General features: G+C 52.0%; 1 protein-coding gene across 4 annotated transcripts; it reads left to right on the forward strand.

Annotated features, from left to right (window-relative positions):
- Window positions 1–320: 320 nt before the first annotated feature.
- KLF11 (KLF transcription factor 11) lies at window positions 321–9,312 on the forward strand. 4 transcript variants are annotated; one of them, XM_028099537.2, is made up of 5 exons: window positions 321–501; window positions 2,190–2,459; window positions 3,712–4,672; window positions 6,602–6,885; window positions 8,178–9,312. In XM_028099537.2, exons 1-4 carry the CDS (start codon window positions 460–462, stop codon window positions 6,880–6,882), a joined length of 1,554 nt encoding a protein of 517 aa, XP_027955338.2. In that variant the 5' UTR covers window positions 321–459; the 3' UTR covers window positions 6,883–6,885; window positions 8,178–9,312. The 4 variants fall into 4 exon arrangements, with proteins under 4 accessions (XP_027955338.2, XP_087882441.1, XP_027955336.2 ...); XM_088026315.1 differs by lacking the exon at window positions 8,178–9,312 and adding an exon at window positions 5,496–5,546 and having other exon boundaries at window positions 6,602–6,660; XM_028099535.2 differs by having other exon boundaries at window positions 6,602–9,312.
- The last annotated feature ends 6,339 nt before the right edge of the window (window positions 9,313–15,651 follow it).

The raw sequence follows: 15,651 nt of genomic DNA on the forward strand, positions 1-15,651 counted from the left end.
CCTTCCCTCTGGCAGCGGCCGCCGCTGCCGCCGGGACCTTTCCCCTACTTTCCAGGGCCTCAGGCCCCGCCCCTCACTCCGACCAAAACACGTGCCGCATCCCGCCCTGCCAGATCACGCCGCGGCCAGGCTCCGATCACGCGGCTCCCCGCGGCGCCCATTGGCCGGCGGCGCAAAGACCGGACGCGGATTGGCTGGCGGGCGTCCGGCCCCGCCCCGGCGGGGCGCGGTGTATTTTGGTTTGCCTTCGCGCCACGCCCCCCCGGCCGCTCCCTCCGCAGCCGCCCCGCCCCTCCCGCACCGCGAGGGCCGCGCCGGGGCAGAGCGGCGCGGGCGGGCGGAGGCTCCCGCCGGCTGCAGGAGCTCCGGGTCGCCGCCTCCCGCGGCGCACGTGCGGGTGCAGCCGTGCGCCGAGCTCCCGCCCCGCAGCTGCTTTGTTGCCTCCGGGCCGCCGGCACCATGCACACTCCGGGCTCCGTGGGCCCGGGCGACGCGCGTGCGGTGAGTGGACGCCCATTTGAGCGAGGGGCGAGGCGGGGACGTGCCGCCTGTGCGGGGCCCGGGGGCGGAGGAGGGCGGAAATGCACGGGGCTTTGCCGCGGCCGCACGGTTAGGGGCGCGAGGGGACCCCGGAGCTGGGAGGGGCGGGGGACGCGCCCGGCCTCCCGGGGGCGTGTGCCCCGCGCCGCCCTACGCGTAGCTTTGTCTGGCGTTTCCGCAGCGGCCGCCGGCTCCCGGCGCGGGGCTATTTCCAGCCATGACGTCACCAGGCCGTGTGAGGAGGCGGCCGTTGGGCGGGGCGCGGCTGGCGGGAACGGGACACGCGGGCGGCGGAAAAGGGAGGGGGCGGGGCAAAAGCTGGCGGGAAGGCCCTGCGGGGAGGGGGCGGGACAAAGCTGGCGGGAAGGCCACACGCGATAGGTGGAGGCAGGGGGTGGGGCAGAGCTGGGAGGAAGGCCTTTAGGTAGGGGGCGGGGCAAAGCTGGAAAGGTGGGGTGGTGGGGCGGGGCAAAGTTGGCGGGAAGGCGCACGCGGGGGTGGGGGTGGGGGGAGAGGTAGGGCGCTGTTCTTAACCATGGCCCCCTGGTGTTGGGGCCTGAGGGCCAAGGGGAGTTAGTGGGCTGGCTAGACCTAGGACTTTGGTCGTCGAGACTGGAGGACCCCGAGGGCCTGAGAGAAAGGTGTGGGAGCCCTGCGCGCCTCCAGATCTCCCGCCCATGGCGGCAGAGCGAGCAGGAGGCAGCCCGCGTCTGTGACCTCAGGGTTCCGGGGCCCGGGCTGCGGACGCAGCTGGGCCAGAGTGGTGCTTGCAAAGTCAGCCACCCTAGCATCGTGCCCTGCGCGGGGGACCTGGCGGGACAGAGGGGTTTGACGCTCGCTAGGGCAAGCCAAGTGGAAACACGTATCTTTATAGATGTAAAGGGTCTTTGGGAAGGGATGAGTTGGTTCCGGTCACTTCTCTTCCCACCCTCCCCTCCCCCCCCCCGAAAAAGACTGGTGTGACACACAGGGAAGGACATCTGTCTCTTGGGCTGGCTAGATTTTCAGAATTTTTCTTCTTATCTCCTGACTGGCAGTAAGGAGTGACTGAGTGTTCCTGAGTCTAAGGAACAAGGCTCAGCCAGCATGGGCTCCCCCTTCCTGGCGCCCATGGAGTTGAGCCACTGGAAGGTTCTGCCCATGGTGATGCCCTGACCTGAGAAGGCTGTGCTGAGTGCTTCAGAGAGTTGCCAAAAATGCATCTGTAGGGACACTCTTCTGCTGGCTTTGCCAACTCGGAAGAGCCATGTGTCCTCTCAGCCAACTAAAGGCTTAGAGTCGATGTCTGTTTCTCCTCCTGGCTGGACAGTGTCACACTGGCCACTTTGGCTCACACCTCTGGAATTAAAGTCTTACTAATCATTACCAAAGGAAAACACGAACTTAACTTTTCTTAAGAATCAGTGTTTTCCGTGGAAACTGCTGGCCAGCCAAGTCCAGTCATCTTCATTCTTCAGAACATTGGCTTAAAAGTGAAATTGTCGTCAGTGTTCTGTTGACATATTTTCCTAGAATACAGAGCGCGTTGTGTGTCGAGTATGGTGTGTTACGTGCATAGTGCAGGCGCCTGGTGTACGGACCCACATGCCCATCAGGGTTGCCCTCTCTTTGTCCCCTGGACTGAGAAGCCATTGTGTTGTCACCTTTAGGTTGACATCATGGACATCTGTGAGTCAATCCTGGAGAGGAAGAGGCATGATAGTGAAAGGTCTACCTGCAGCATCTTAGAGCAGAATGACATCGAAGCAGTTGAGGCTCTTGTTTGCATGAGCTCCTGGGGTCAAAGATCCCAGAAAGGTGACCTCTTAAAGATAAGACCCCTCACACCTGTCTCTGACCCTGGGGATGTCACCAGCACTGTGCATGTGGATGCAGCCGCATCTGAGCTACCAAAGGACTTCGACTCTTTATCGACTCTGGTAAGAAGTGGGAGAAGAGCATTTTGTGTAATGACTAGAGTATGTTAAATGTGCTGAAGAACTTGTGGGTAGATTCATTGGGGTGCTGGTAGGCCAAGTGCATAACCTCCTCTTGGATGGGTCCTAAGGGTGAAAATTTCTCTTACTTCTTGAAAATATGCTCTCTCCATTAGTAGATTATCGCTTGCCACCACAGGGTTAAAATGTTCATAGGAGGAAACCTACAGATTGATGTGAGAAAGTAAAGTGTACTCGCTTCCCTGGGGAATTTCAGGGTGGGGGCTTAGCTTCCCCCAGATGACCCAGTCTGGGATCAGGATACGTGGGTGGCAGCTATGAGCAGCCTGTGCTTTGGCACCAGCCTTAATTAGCTAGGTTGAAATACCGGCCTCTACCTCCCTGGAGCAACTCAGTTCTTACTTGCAGTGAGCTGAGTGCAGTCAAGCACAGTTTTTGTTTCTGTTTTCTTAACTTGCTAGAGCTACAGAAGTGCTGGGAGAGATTGCTTCTCAGCTTGGAGAAATTGAGTACGGGCTAACAGATGTGCAAAGTAGAATCTTGGGTCGGAAGCTTGTACTGGAAGGAGAGTGTGGAAGGCAGACTTGGGAAGAGAGAAGAGAAGGAGCTCGTGGGCAGTGGAGAGAACTGTACAAATAACGGGCCAGAAGCACGTCACAGAGCTACTTGGCCTTGAGCTCTCCCACAGGGAGTCTGACAATAAGTGGGAGTTGTTGGGTGCCGCGGAGAGGCCTGGTTCAGTTAGAGCCACTGGTTAGAGCGCGGCCTTTGGGAGGTCATTCCGATGGGTTTTTACCTGGCATCCACTAGGCACTGGATAAGTGTGTGTTAAATGATTAGCACTGGGATTAAAAAAAAAAAAAAAAGATTTGAGAATCAAAAGCTATTGTGAAAAGCTCTTATTTTGCATATAAATTTGCTTTCTTATTTGTGGTCCTAATACTTAAAATCGCTCGTTTCAGTAGCTGTGCAAGCCCCCAGGTGGCACTGTCCTTCTTAAAACTAAGCAAGTGGGTTGGTTTGGGAGAGCTCAGGAAATGGGGAGAAGCCTAGAAAGTAAAATACTCCATGTAGTCTTGAAATTCACTGGGTGCTGTTGTGAGCAGGCTTAGACGAGTCTTTCCTGGATACTTTTTAAAAGGCATTTGGGGCATGGTGATCAACGTAAGTCCCTTTTAAAATTTAACCACAACAACCTTTTCACACAGGAATTTTTTTTTTTTTTTTTTTTAAGTGCATGACTCCTCCTCAGAGCCCTGATCTTATGGAGCCATCGACAGGGACACTTGTTCCTTCCCAAGTAACTGATTCCAAAGCATGCATGGTCATGGCCATCCCCCCAGCCTCTGCTGGGGCAGCCAAAGTGCTGAGCAGGAAGGCGGAGAGGGGCCTTCCTGGTTTGAAGCCAGAGCCACTGGAGCCAGCCCCCAGCTCCCCCTGCAGGCCCATGGTGACAAGTGTCATCCACCACACCGGGGGGAATCCTGCTCCTGGCCACATTCCTACTGCCCAGATTCAAGAATGCCAACTTCCCGTCAACAGAGGAGAAGCACAGTTTTTGGGACATACTGAATCTTTGCTGGACACACAACTCACAGATAATCTACTGACCACTAACTCGGTGTCGTGTCAGCCTTGCTTGCACAAGTCTGGTGGTCTGATCCCCGTGGACAAAGGCCAGCAGTCAGGGTGGCCTGTTGCAGTTCAAACCTGCTTACCAAAGAATTATGAAAGTGACTTGCCAAGGAAAGCCACCCCTCTGATTTCTGTCCCTGTCCCCAGTTCCCCTGTCTTCTGCCAAATGATCCCTGTGACTGGACAGAGCGGCATGTTACCAGCTTTTTTGAAGCCTCCTCCCCAAGTGTCTGCAGGGACTGTCAAACCCATCCTGCCCCATGCTGCTCCCGTGCCCCAGCCTGTGTTCGTGGGACCGCCTGTGCCTCAGGGAGCTGTGATGCTGGTCCTGCCCCAGGCGACCCTCCCCCAGCCTGCCACCTCTTCATCCAGTGTTGTGGCTGTGGGCAATACCAAGTTCTTGCCCCTTGCGCCTGCCCCAGTCTTCATTGCCTCCGGTCAAAACTGTGCCCCTCAGGTAGACTTTTCCCGAAGGAGAAATTATGTTTGCAGCTTCCCAGGCTGCCGGAAAACCTACTTCAAAAGTTCCCACCTCAAGGCTCACCTTCGCACCCACACAGGTGAGTACTAAGGCAGGTAGGGCATTAGAACTCCAGAGCCTGTGTTGAAGAAACACACACTGAGCTTTCCTGGAGTGGGAGGGAAACATGAGAAGCACTGGAAAAGGTGGAAAGTTGGCTGTTTTTCTTTGGTTTTGAAAAGCCTTCATAGTCTTGTAGGGATTGGGATTAACATTAGTACAACCGTCATTGGTTTTTCTAGAACATGCCATCTCATCCCAGTAGATAAAAATGTAGTATAGTTCTAGGATTGTGATCCCTTTGATAGATTTTTAGGGTGATGCTCATGTTGCCCCTTTTTCTTTACATTGCAGTAGACTCCTCGGTCTTTGCATTTTAGAAAATGTGCATTTCACATTCAATAAACATCAGTGTAACTTTATTTTGGTTCACTATGGGGAGAGGTCTGTGAAGCGTGGAAAAGTTTGAATTTGAAAATACGTGAACTTCGAGGGGATGTAGTTTTCTTATGTTGGGAATATATAGTTTTGAATTCAGAAGAAGTCATACAAGAAACTATAATGACTTAGTGTTCCTTTTTTTTTATCTCATCAGCCTGGTCCAAGAGAATTTTTGGCAATGATAGAAATATTCTCTGTCCAGTTAAGGTAGCCACTAACTATATGCTTGAAATGTGGACAGTGTGACTAAAGGAGTAAATTTTTCATTTTCATTAAGTTTCCATAGCTACGTGGGGCTGGTGGCTACCATGTTTAACTGAGGTCTGGTAGAGCTTCTGCTTTAGTAGATTCAGTCAGAATATTTCAGATGTTCTGTGGCACTCTTGTTCTTTGAGTTAGTGTTCTGCTGTTTTGTTTTTAAGGCTCCTGTGGTTAAGTGGTGTGTTAAACTCGCCTTTGAGAGGTTCACACACGTACGTAAGTATAAGCACGGTATCAGGTTACACGGAGTCTGTAGTAAGGATGTGTTTCATAAACTCTTGGTCATGGAACCCCCTTCCACCAAGAGGTCTGCTAACAGCCTGTAGGACAGCAGTGAGTTGTGGAGTACAGTGGAGGAAGGGCTGAACTGGAAGGAGTTTCTATTGTATTGTCTTCCAAAATGCATTTCAGATTGGTGGTTATAGCTCATTATAGGTCTAATCATGGTGGCTCTCACTCAACGAATGGAATAGAGTCTAATATTTAGATGTGATAGTCACAGATGTATCAAAGCAAATGGGTGCCTCCAAGGGGCTCTACTTTTTTTTTTTTTTTAAAGACTTTATGTATGTATTTGGTAGAGGGGGGAGTGCCTGCAGGAGCTCAAGAGGGCACGCACAAGTTGGGGAGAGAGGCAGAGGGAGAAGTAGACTCCCCACTGAGCAGGGAGCCCGAGCTGAAGGCAGATGCTTAACCAACTGAGCCACCCAGGTGCCCCAAGGGGCTCTACTTTTGAAGGAAGGAATTATTCCTTTCAAGAGTCTTCTCCCTACCCAAAGCTATAACAATCAGATATTTATTTTTATTTAAAAATATCTTTCGAGGAGCACCCGGCTGGTGCAGTCTGTTGGGTATCGAGCTCTTGGTTTCAGCTTGGGTCATGATCTTGGGGTTGTGGGATCGAGCCCTGTGTCAGGCTCCACACTCAACACAGAGTCTGCTTGAGACTGTGTCTATCCCTCCCCCATGCTTGCGCATGCTCTCTCTCTCTTTCTCAAATGGGTAAATCTTAAAAAAAAAAAAAAAAAAAAAAAAAATCTTTTGAAATGTGAGATTAGTCTGACATCTTTGGGCCCTGACATATATCTTAGGTGTGGCAACAAAAAATGGAGGATTTCCTGACTTTTGAATAACTCAATACCGGAATAATAGGATACTACTTTCTTAGATTTTGATGAACAAAATTTCAAAACAACATGAATTACCCAGCTCGGGTAAGGTGCTGAGTGTTTACATTTTCTTTGATGTGTGTTTTCTCCCCCCTTAGGAGAGAAGCCTTTTAACTGTAACTGGGATGGCTGTGATAAAAAATTTGCTCGTTCCGATGAACTCTCTCGCCACCGCAGAACTCACACTGGGGAGAAAAAATTTGTGTGCCCCGTGTGTGATCGGCGTTTCATGCGCAGTGACCACCTAACAAAGCATGCCCGGCGCCACATGACTACCAAGAAGGTCCCTGGCTGGCAGGCAGAGGTTGGCAAACTGAACAGAATCGCCTCAGCAGAGAGACCTGGGAGCCCACTAGTGAGCATGCCGGCCTCTGCATGAAAGGTCAGCCAGGGACTTGCCCATGGGAATTTTAAAAAGCATTTTTCAGGAATGGAACTGATGGTTTTCTCTCCCCCCCCAAAAAAAAATTGTTTTGGGGAGTAGGAGAAAGTGGGGAGCTGGTTCTGATGAAAGTATGTTAACTTTTCCTTTTTGGTTGGGACCCTGTTCAAAATCTTTCGTAGTTTCAGAAGTTTATTTGAGGAAATGGAAGAAAATTTGATCATCTGAATCACCAGCATTCAAACCGACATTTCGGCAATAAAAGTTTACAAAATTTGGATTTTTATAACCTTTCTATTCATGTTTTGTAGAACTGAGACAGGGTACTAATTTTTATACTGTTTTTTTTATTAAAGTATTTATATTGTTGGTGTTCAAATCATCAATTTCTAGATAGGTGATTTTACAGTCTTCTTTTCAGTGTTCAACAATGGTTTTCAAAATAACTCTACTTTTAGTAAATTTGGCACATTATTCAGCCACACAAAAAAACCAAAACAAAAAAAAAAACAAAACCGCAAGTCTGTCATCAGGCCTTTTAGATCTAAGAATTTTTTAGAACCAGAACTAGTTGAATAGGGGCTTCTTAAATGGGGGGTGGGGGGAGAAGAACTTGCATTTAGCTTTTTCATAACATTTTCAAGAGAAGTTCCAGGCAACAATTCCTTTAAGGCTGTAGCTCAAGGAATTAAAATTTTGGTTAATAGAACTAGTCATTTACCTGTGTCCATGGTGTGACTTGTAAAGAATGTACCCCAGAGGATATTTAAAATACCTGATAGATCCCCAGTGAACAGTGAGCTGTAGGATCTGAGTGTCTGTGTCTTTGGGGGCCATTGCTCTGCTGAGAGCAACCTAACTCAGTTTCCTGTTTGTACCTCAAACACCAAAAAAAAAGATAACATAAGCACTCAAACCCAGCCACTTTGTTAATTGTCTGTTGACTTCTTTTGCTGTGGCCTTATAGTACTTTGTGAGTAGAAGAACTTCTTAGAGAAGAAGAAAAAGTCCTTTTTGGTTGGAGGAACTTTCCACCAAAGTACAGTTTATCTGAGGTGAAGTGTACATGCAAACAGTCCAGCTCCAATATTCTGAATTGTTAAATATTAATTATTAAATATTAAGAACTACAGGCAATGCAAGTTACACTTAAGGCAGTAACACTACTGTGCTTTCCTTTCATTCATTTTATTTGAAGGGAGTTGATCAAACAGAATTACTTGGAATGGGGTGTTTTGCAGTCTGCTTAGAAAATAGACCCATGGCACCACTTTGAATCCGTGTGATCTCAGGTCCTAATTCTCCAGAGACCGCGGCGCTGGGGTCCGGGAAGCCACTGAGCTTGCTTGTGCTGGGCGGCGTCGGGAATCCAGGCGACGCGATGCATCCAAGGAACATAGGAATGTTGCACTGCTTTGTGAGCCTGGGGATGGGTTGTTTTTGTGTGTATGCGTGCCATGTGTATTTAGATTTTGGTCTTTGTCTCTTCGTTATTGGCACTTTTATTAAAATGATGGTAAGGGGAAATACTGAACAAATATGATTAGGTTTTATGTTTGGGTCCTTTAGTCTGATAATCGTCACCTGGTCAGTCACTGGGTGTTACTTGATACCCAGTAAATTGCCCTTTGGTATCAGCTGCTGAGTGACCTACACGTCTGAGTGCTGGCTGTATGTTTAGGTGGCGTTCATATTTTTGGACACTTCATAGTTGAGTACTTCTGGAGCTCATGAGACAACACCGTTGCAAGAGAACCGTAATTAAATGTATATAGCTCATGTTTCGCCACCACCCAGTCTCTTCTTCCGCTTCCATCTTAAATCAGCATAAACATTTCTGACTATGTATGTGCCGTTAAATGGCATTAAATCTGGATATTTTTCTTAACTATGCAAAATAATGGAAGTCCAACTCGTGTTCTGGTGGATAATACAAGGTCTTTGAGTATTGGATTACTTGTCACATTAAAGCTCATTCTCTGAGCAGTGTCGTTTCTAAAGAATAGATGGGTTAAAATGGTTTTGATTTATACTTCCATTTCCTGATTAGATTTAGAAATACCTTTTGTAAACGACATTTTTTCTGCCCCCTCTGTTTGTTGACTGAAGACTGTAAGTTGGGAGAGTGTCCATCTGAAAAATACTCTCCTGAGAACCAGAAACCCTGGTGTTCTCAGCGTGGAGGCCACCGGCTCTGGGCGTCGGGAGCGGAGCGCGCCGCGGCCTCCCCGGTGCACTTTATTGCTGAGCAATTTTGCTTGATCTTTTTTTTTACTTTGAGACTTTTTAAGTAGTTTCAGTAATAAAATTTAAAATGTTTTGGAATTATGTTTTATGTAACAGACTTGGACTTATTATTTAAATGAATATGTGTGATGTAACTTTTTTCTTTGAATCCTATAAAACTTTTTTGATTTGCAAACTGGACTTGCGTCCTGTGTCCTGTGTCCTGTAGCCGCGTCAGAACATACCCGTATCTTTTCAGCAGAGTCACACAATTTATTGTATATCGGCCCTTACCTAACCCTCCTCTCTGTTTTCTGGGCTTCTGTTCAGCTCCCAGGTGCCCTTTAGATGCCCTGGAGGATTCGTTGTGCAAGAAATGTGTGCAGAGGCTGCGTCTGTGTGCGCTCTCTGACGCCGCTCTGGTTCTGACCCGGTGGGACCGCGGGCCTGGGGAACCTGTGACAGGAGGCCGAGTGAGAGGGAGCCTCCTCCCTCCCTCCTTCCCCCTCCAGCCCCGGCTGTACAAGCGTGTCGCCGAGCATGGGCTTCACCCCTTGCTCTTGGGGTATGTTCTCTCCTGAACCTTCTGCGGCGGGGGCTCTGCATCCACCCCTCACTGAAGGAGCTGAGGGCCTGCATGAGTTCACGCCTCAGTCGTACTTGGGCGTCGGCAGCCTTGGATAGAGCCGCTCGCCCGCACAGGCCACACTCGCCCGCTGCCCTGGGGCTGCGCTGCCTGCGCTTTGCTGCCTCCCCCCCCCCCCCCGACCCTTTTTCTACTCCCCTCACATGCACGGTGATCATTTCCAGTCTCGGGCCTTAGATGGAAATAACCTCTCTACTGGGGAGACTCCGTGTGCGTATCTGTCCTTTGCACCCCTAACCGGAGCGTCGGGGTCCCCCTTCCAGCTGTCTACTTGACGTGTGTCCAGGCGGCAGCTCACACTTCACCACGCTCATCATCTTCTCTCCCATGCTCGGTTTTCTCACGGTTAAGCGCACTGTCTTCAAAAAGAACAGGGAGCCCAAGGCTTCCAGCCTCCGGGTGTAAGACCTTGGAGGCGGCCACACTCCTCTCTCACTCCGCGCGCGGTCTGTCGCAGTCCCGCTGACTCCCCGCCTCCTGAAGCTGGGCCCCCTGGGATGTGATTCACTAGGCCGCACTGCTCCTGGTCCTGTGGGGGGGGGTGCGCGTGCACACAGGGCGGGGGGGGGGCTGGAGTGAGGGGTTGGTAAATAAATGATCATAAATGCGCTTTGCATTCAGCAGTCCACCCAGGAAAGTCTCTCCGACTCCGAACACCTTTGTTTCTAGGGGACAGCCACAAGCGTGGTACCCTCAGCTGTGTGAACTTGTACTTGCTTTCCTCCTGCTGTTGTCCCCAGGGTTCTAACTGCTGCCTGGCTGTAACATCCACTGTCCCTGTGCTTTCCACCTGCCTCTTTGTTGAGGGACTTCCACAGTGAGGAACTTGAGACATTTTCCTGATGGCTGGGCCCCCTCCTGGGAGAAAGCCCAGGCTCCGGGACTCCCTGCCCTAGAGGGGTGAGACACAGTCCTCTCTAAGTTAGGGGGGGTTGGTTCCCAAAGGCCGCTCACCACTCCCTAAGAAGCTTAGTGCCTTCCAGGATTGTCCTGAGCTGACTCTGCAGACAGGCTGCTTCTCCCCAGGATGTCTTGCTGATCTCAGGACAAAGTGGCCAACAAGCAAGATGATAAAGAATAAGATGCCACAAGTCAAGTGCTGGGAGATGCACGTGTAGTCAGGTGACAATCATACCGTGACGGGCCTGCGCTTCCTCAGCTCTCAGCAGGCCGTCCTGATGGCAGCCTCCGGGGGGCCTTCCCAGGGCACCCCTTTTCTGGCTCTTTCAAGACTAGAGTTTCGGTCTTTAAAACTTATCATATTTCACTGGATTTTACTGCAAATCTAATTTGCCTGCTAAAATGTAAGGTCCCGCATGCCAGAGATCATATCGCATCCACCTGCCCCCCATCCACCCTCCCCATCCATCCATTCAAACCCCGTCCGTCCATTTATCCACCATCCAACAGCACGTAACAAACTCCTGTCATGTTGGAGCAGAAACCCAGAGATGAGTCATTCTAGTTTCTGCCCCCAAGGAGCTCATAGTCCTGTAGGTAAGACGTGAAAACACATGAACATATTGAGCCGAAAACAGATAAAAGAAGATAAGAGGGTCAGGGAGCACCGTGCAGTGAGTGGCTGATCGCTTGTGCCACTGGAAGAGTCTTCTGGAGGAACATCTGAACTAAAGGTGAAGGGAAGGTTTTCCTAGGCCCTGGACCCAGAACAGCAGCAGGCACAGGACAAAGGTGCCGACGTACCCCCCCCGCCCCCCAAGGCTGTAGGTGCCAGAGGTGGGGTGTGCGGGCCCCGGGAGGAGCGGAGGGGGCAATGCTGGGGAGGCGGCCTTGTGTCTTCCCTAATGCCGGGGCAAGCATCACTGAGGGTGCCCCAGGGCGGGAGTAGGGAAGCAGCCCGCACCCGCTGCGGACTCACCTGGATTCTGGGGAGGGATGTGGGGAAGATGTGGGTCTGTGCCTCTTCTCCCCCTTTCCTGAACCTCCCTTTCATGCCAACAGCCTACCGCCTCTCCTGGCTGAACCTACTGCCCAGCCTTATTTCATGGCACTTGTCACTGTAATCACACCTTGTCCCCTTCCATAGACTGTGGGTTCCCTGAGGACAGGGATGGCAGGCCTTCCTTGTGGCTGGTCTGTGTCCCTGAGGCCCAGCATCCTGGAGGCACAGGCGACTCCCTCAGTGTCTGTTAAACGGGGGAAATTCATGCTACGTGCTCGGGTCAGACTGCTCTGGCCGAGGCACTGGAGGGGTGAGGCCGGGGCTGGAGTTCAGTCAGGACACTACCGACTCGCAGACACAGAAGAATCCTGGGAAACAGATGGGCTTTGAGTGGCAAAGGCTGTGAGGTCTCGCCGGGGAAAGAGGGGAGGTGGGCAGTCCTGTCTCCCCGTGTCCTGTCTGAGGGCGCGCATGCAGAGGGGTGGATGGCCCAGGGTGGGGGCCGCACAGAAGAGAGTGGCCTTCTTTTCTTTTCTTGCTTCTAAAGATTTATTTCTTTATGGGGGAGGGGGGGAGGGGCAGAGGGAGAGAACAAATCCTGAAGCAGACTCTCTGCTGAGCGCAGAGCCTGACGCGAGGCTTGATCCCAGGACCCCGAGATCATGACCTGAGCCGAAATCAAGAGTCAGATGCTGATTGTACTGAGCCATCCAGGTGCCCCAAGCGGCCTTCTTTTCCACGAAGGGGTTTGATAGGCCCTGGAGTCCCTGCGGCTGCATTGGTGGGTAGTGTTGATTTGGCCTGAGGCAGGCCGACTCCATCTAGCCATGTGCTGCTGAAAGATACTCTACCCTTCGAAGCTTTAATTTCCTTATTTATGAAATAAGGCCTAAGTAAAGACAAGAGGCAATGCACCTTGCTCAGTGTCTGGCACTTTTATTTTGCACGTAGAAGAAAACCTTAGCACGGGCGCCTGGGTGGGCTCAGTCTGTTAAGCATCCGACTCTTGATCTCAGGATCGTGAGTTCAAGCCCTGCACTGGGCTCCATGGTGGGCGTAGAGCCTACTTAAAACAAACAAAAAACCTGAGTTTGGGCTGGCTTGGCCTCACTTCCCAGCAAGTGATCTGGGGATCTTAGTGTCCTCATCTAGCCAGGGGGTAGATGGCGCCTGTCCTTCCCGCTGCCCAAGGTTCCTGGGAGGCCTGACCAGCAAATGGCTGGTGGGGAGCTCTGTCACTGTAAAGCCCATACAGGTAATAGGTGGGTGCCTGGTTGTGAGGTCAGGCCACTCCAAGCCTGGAGTCCGGGCTCCTCCCTGCCCGCAGGGCTCTCCCAGTCCACCGCTCCCAGCTCTTGCGGCAGAAAGAAGCTGATCGGCCTCCTCGGGCAGCCTGGCTACTTCCTACCCCACGTTTTCCAAGGGCGAGGGAGGGAGCAGTGTGGACTGCAGGACCCAGACCCCAGTGGCTCCCCGCCCCTCATCTGAGCTTGTCCGGGGCTTGGCTCATTCCTGTCACATCTGTCTTTTCTACCTCCAGGGCCCCCCTAGCACACAAGGTCGTGTTATTTCTAATTTCCGCTCAGATTCTCTCCTGTCAGACTCGTAAGAAACTCAGCCCTTCCCTCTGCGGTTCCTCCTCTTTCCCTACAAATTGTGCTAAACCTCTTGGGTCTTAGCGAGCCCAAATGGGGATCTTTCCAACCGCACTTCCCCGGGGGCTGAGCCAGGAAGTCCTAACCGAGCTGCTTCTATGATGCTTGCTGCCAAGTGGTGTCACTGTTGACCCCTGGCCACAGGCCCCTGACGCGGGCAGAAGCCTGGGTCTTGGAAGGACAGCCCTGTGCCCTTGGTGCCACAAGAAACCACACGCGCTTCTGTGTGGCCACCCCCCAGACACCAGCTCCACGGGGTATCGGTCAGATGGTCACCTCCTGAAGACTTAAAATAAGTGTCACCTTTCCTTCCCAGGGTCCACACCCCACAGAAAAGGCAGCTTTTCGTTTCCAGCTCTGGAAACTGACGATTTCATCACAGAAAATAGAGCCCTACATACCTGTTAAGTTCGGATTGGTCCCCAGGGGGTCCAGATACCAGCACACCGAAGGGCTGATTTCGTGTTGCCTCCTTCCTAGAGGAGGGCGCTGGCCTTCAGAGCCCCAGATGTGCTTTATCCTCCCCATTGCACCCCAGAAGGCTTTTCTCCTGCCTGATTATTGCCAGAACAGAAGGACCTCCACCCCCATGGGTTAGACCTCCAGGGGGGCAATGGCTACTCTTCTCTGACAGCCTCTCCCCTCTCCGGAGTGAAGACGTGCCTACAGCTGTGCCAGCAAGCACGAACTTGGCATCTAGCTGAGGGCCAGGCTCACAGCAGCAGAGACTCAGGAGATGGGGACGCAAGTGGCACTGAGCAGAGCCTCTGGCGGGGGGCTCGCGGGGGGGTGGGGCAGCACAGCCCATTGGGACGTGGCTCTAAGACTTTGAACCATCAAGGGGCATCTGGGTGGCTCAGTTGGTTAAGCGTCTGACTCTTGATTTCGGCTCAGGTCATGATCCTCAGGGTCGCGAGGTCGAGCCCCGCATCAGGCTCCGCGCTCAGCCGAGAATCTGCTTGAGCTTCTCTCCCTCTGCCCCTCCTCTCTCTCTCTCTCTCTCTGTCTCTCTCAAATAAATAAATAAATAAATAAATAAGACTTTGGCCCATCAAAGGGCACTACCTGGCGTGGCTCTGGTCCTTCCCCGGGGAAATGGCCACGACGTTTCTCAGAGCTGGGATGGAGTGTGTTTCCTGGCTTCCTGGCACTCTGCAGCCTCTCAGAGGAGCGTGCCCTCCGCAGAAACCAGAAGATGCACTTCCAGTGCTCAGACCGTCCCAGACCTCCGCACAGGTCGAGTCGTTGTCACTTTCAACTCTGAGGCCTTTTCCTTCCTGCCTCCCATTGAGCTGCCTCCCTCCCCGTCTGGGAGCAGGTCCCGCACTCAGCTCCGGAGCAGAGGGCTGGGGCTCAGGGGGTGCGCACGGAGCTGCCCCGGGAAGGGCTGGAGCGGTGAGCGGCCGCCGCGGGCCATCAGCCCCCGTCTAGTGGTCCCGGGCCTTCCCCGCTGCCGCCGCCCCTGGACCAGCACCCCCGCCCGGGCCCACCTCACGGCTGGCACACACGGCTTTAGGCTTTATCTGGCTGGTCACCATTCAGAAGACACTTTCCTGAATTCAGGGAATTAAAAAAAAAAAAAAGACCCAAGAACAACTGCTTTGCTTTGATGACATGCACTCACTTTGACCTCGACAGAGACTGGAGTAACCACAGGACAAATTCTTCTTTTTCTGAACACTTTTATCTCATGAATTGTTGTATGAGGTTTCCACTGGAAAATGCGGGAAACTGGCTGATTGTGTTCCATTTTAACAAAATAATGAGGTAAAACTGTAAACATTTTACGTCATTAAATTCAAGGCCTGATCTGTCTGGTGGTGAGAAAGAAAATACTAACTGCTTTTAAGAGAAATATTTGTATTATTAAAATAGTAATGGCTTTCCTCTTTGATCGAAAGAAATGATTTGGGCTTGGATGGGGAGTAGCTCTCGCTTTGGGGGGTTTCGGAGCCACTCTATCGGCGACCGTTGTCGGAAGGCTCCATGCGACATCCTCCAGCTCGGCAGTAAGAATCTCCCAGCGATGGAACACCTGATCAAAGGCTGCCTTGCCAAGCAATAAAAGTTCATAGAAACACCTGTTTGCCTGTGACGACAGCAGGCCTGTGGGTCTGGGGACCTGACCCCAGGGCCAATGGGCCCTGCATCTGTGTCCCAGAAGCTCTTGCATCTTGCAGGCAACGCCAGGGAGGCTCTGTGTTGGTGGTAACTATGACAAGCTGAGACCTATTCTGGCTTTGGCAAAAGTTGACATCACACCCACGTGCCCCTTTGTTCTGATGCCCTCCCAGCTGCTCCTGAGGGGCCTGCCACCTGGCCCCCGAACCGCACGC

This window comes from Eumetopias jubatus, unplaced genomic scaffold (genome assembly GCF_037043125.1).
Source record: "Eumetopias jubatus isolate StellerSeaLion01/CBP00866 unplaced genomic scaffold, mEumJub1_p1.0 scaffold_9, whole genome shotgun sequence".
NCBI lineage: Eukaryota > Metazoa > Chordata > Mammalia > Carnivora > Otariidae > Eumetopias > Eumetopias jubatus.

Bases quoted from the DNA above. Each gene is read 5' to 3' on its own strand.
- KLF11 (XM_028099535.2), top strand. From the start codon at position 460: ATGCACACTCCGGGCTCCGTGGGCCCGGGCGACGCGCGTGCG. The intron at 2,460-3,711 runs GTAAGAAGTGGG...TTTTTTTTTAAG, and splicing joins TCGACTCTTTATCGACTCTG to TGCATGACTCCTCCTCAGAG. The intron at 4,673-6,601 runs GTGAGTACTAAG...CTCCCCCCTTAG, and splicing joins TCACCTTCGCACCCACACAG to GAGAGAAGCCTTTTAACTGT.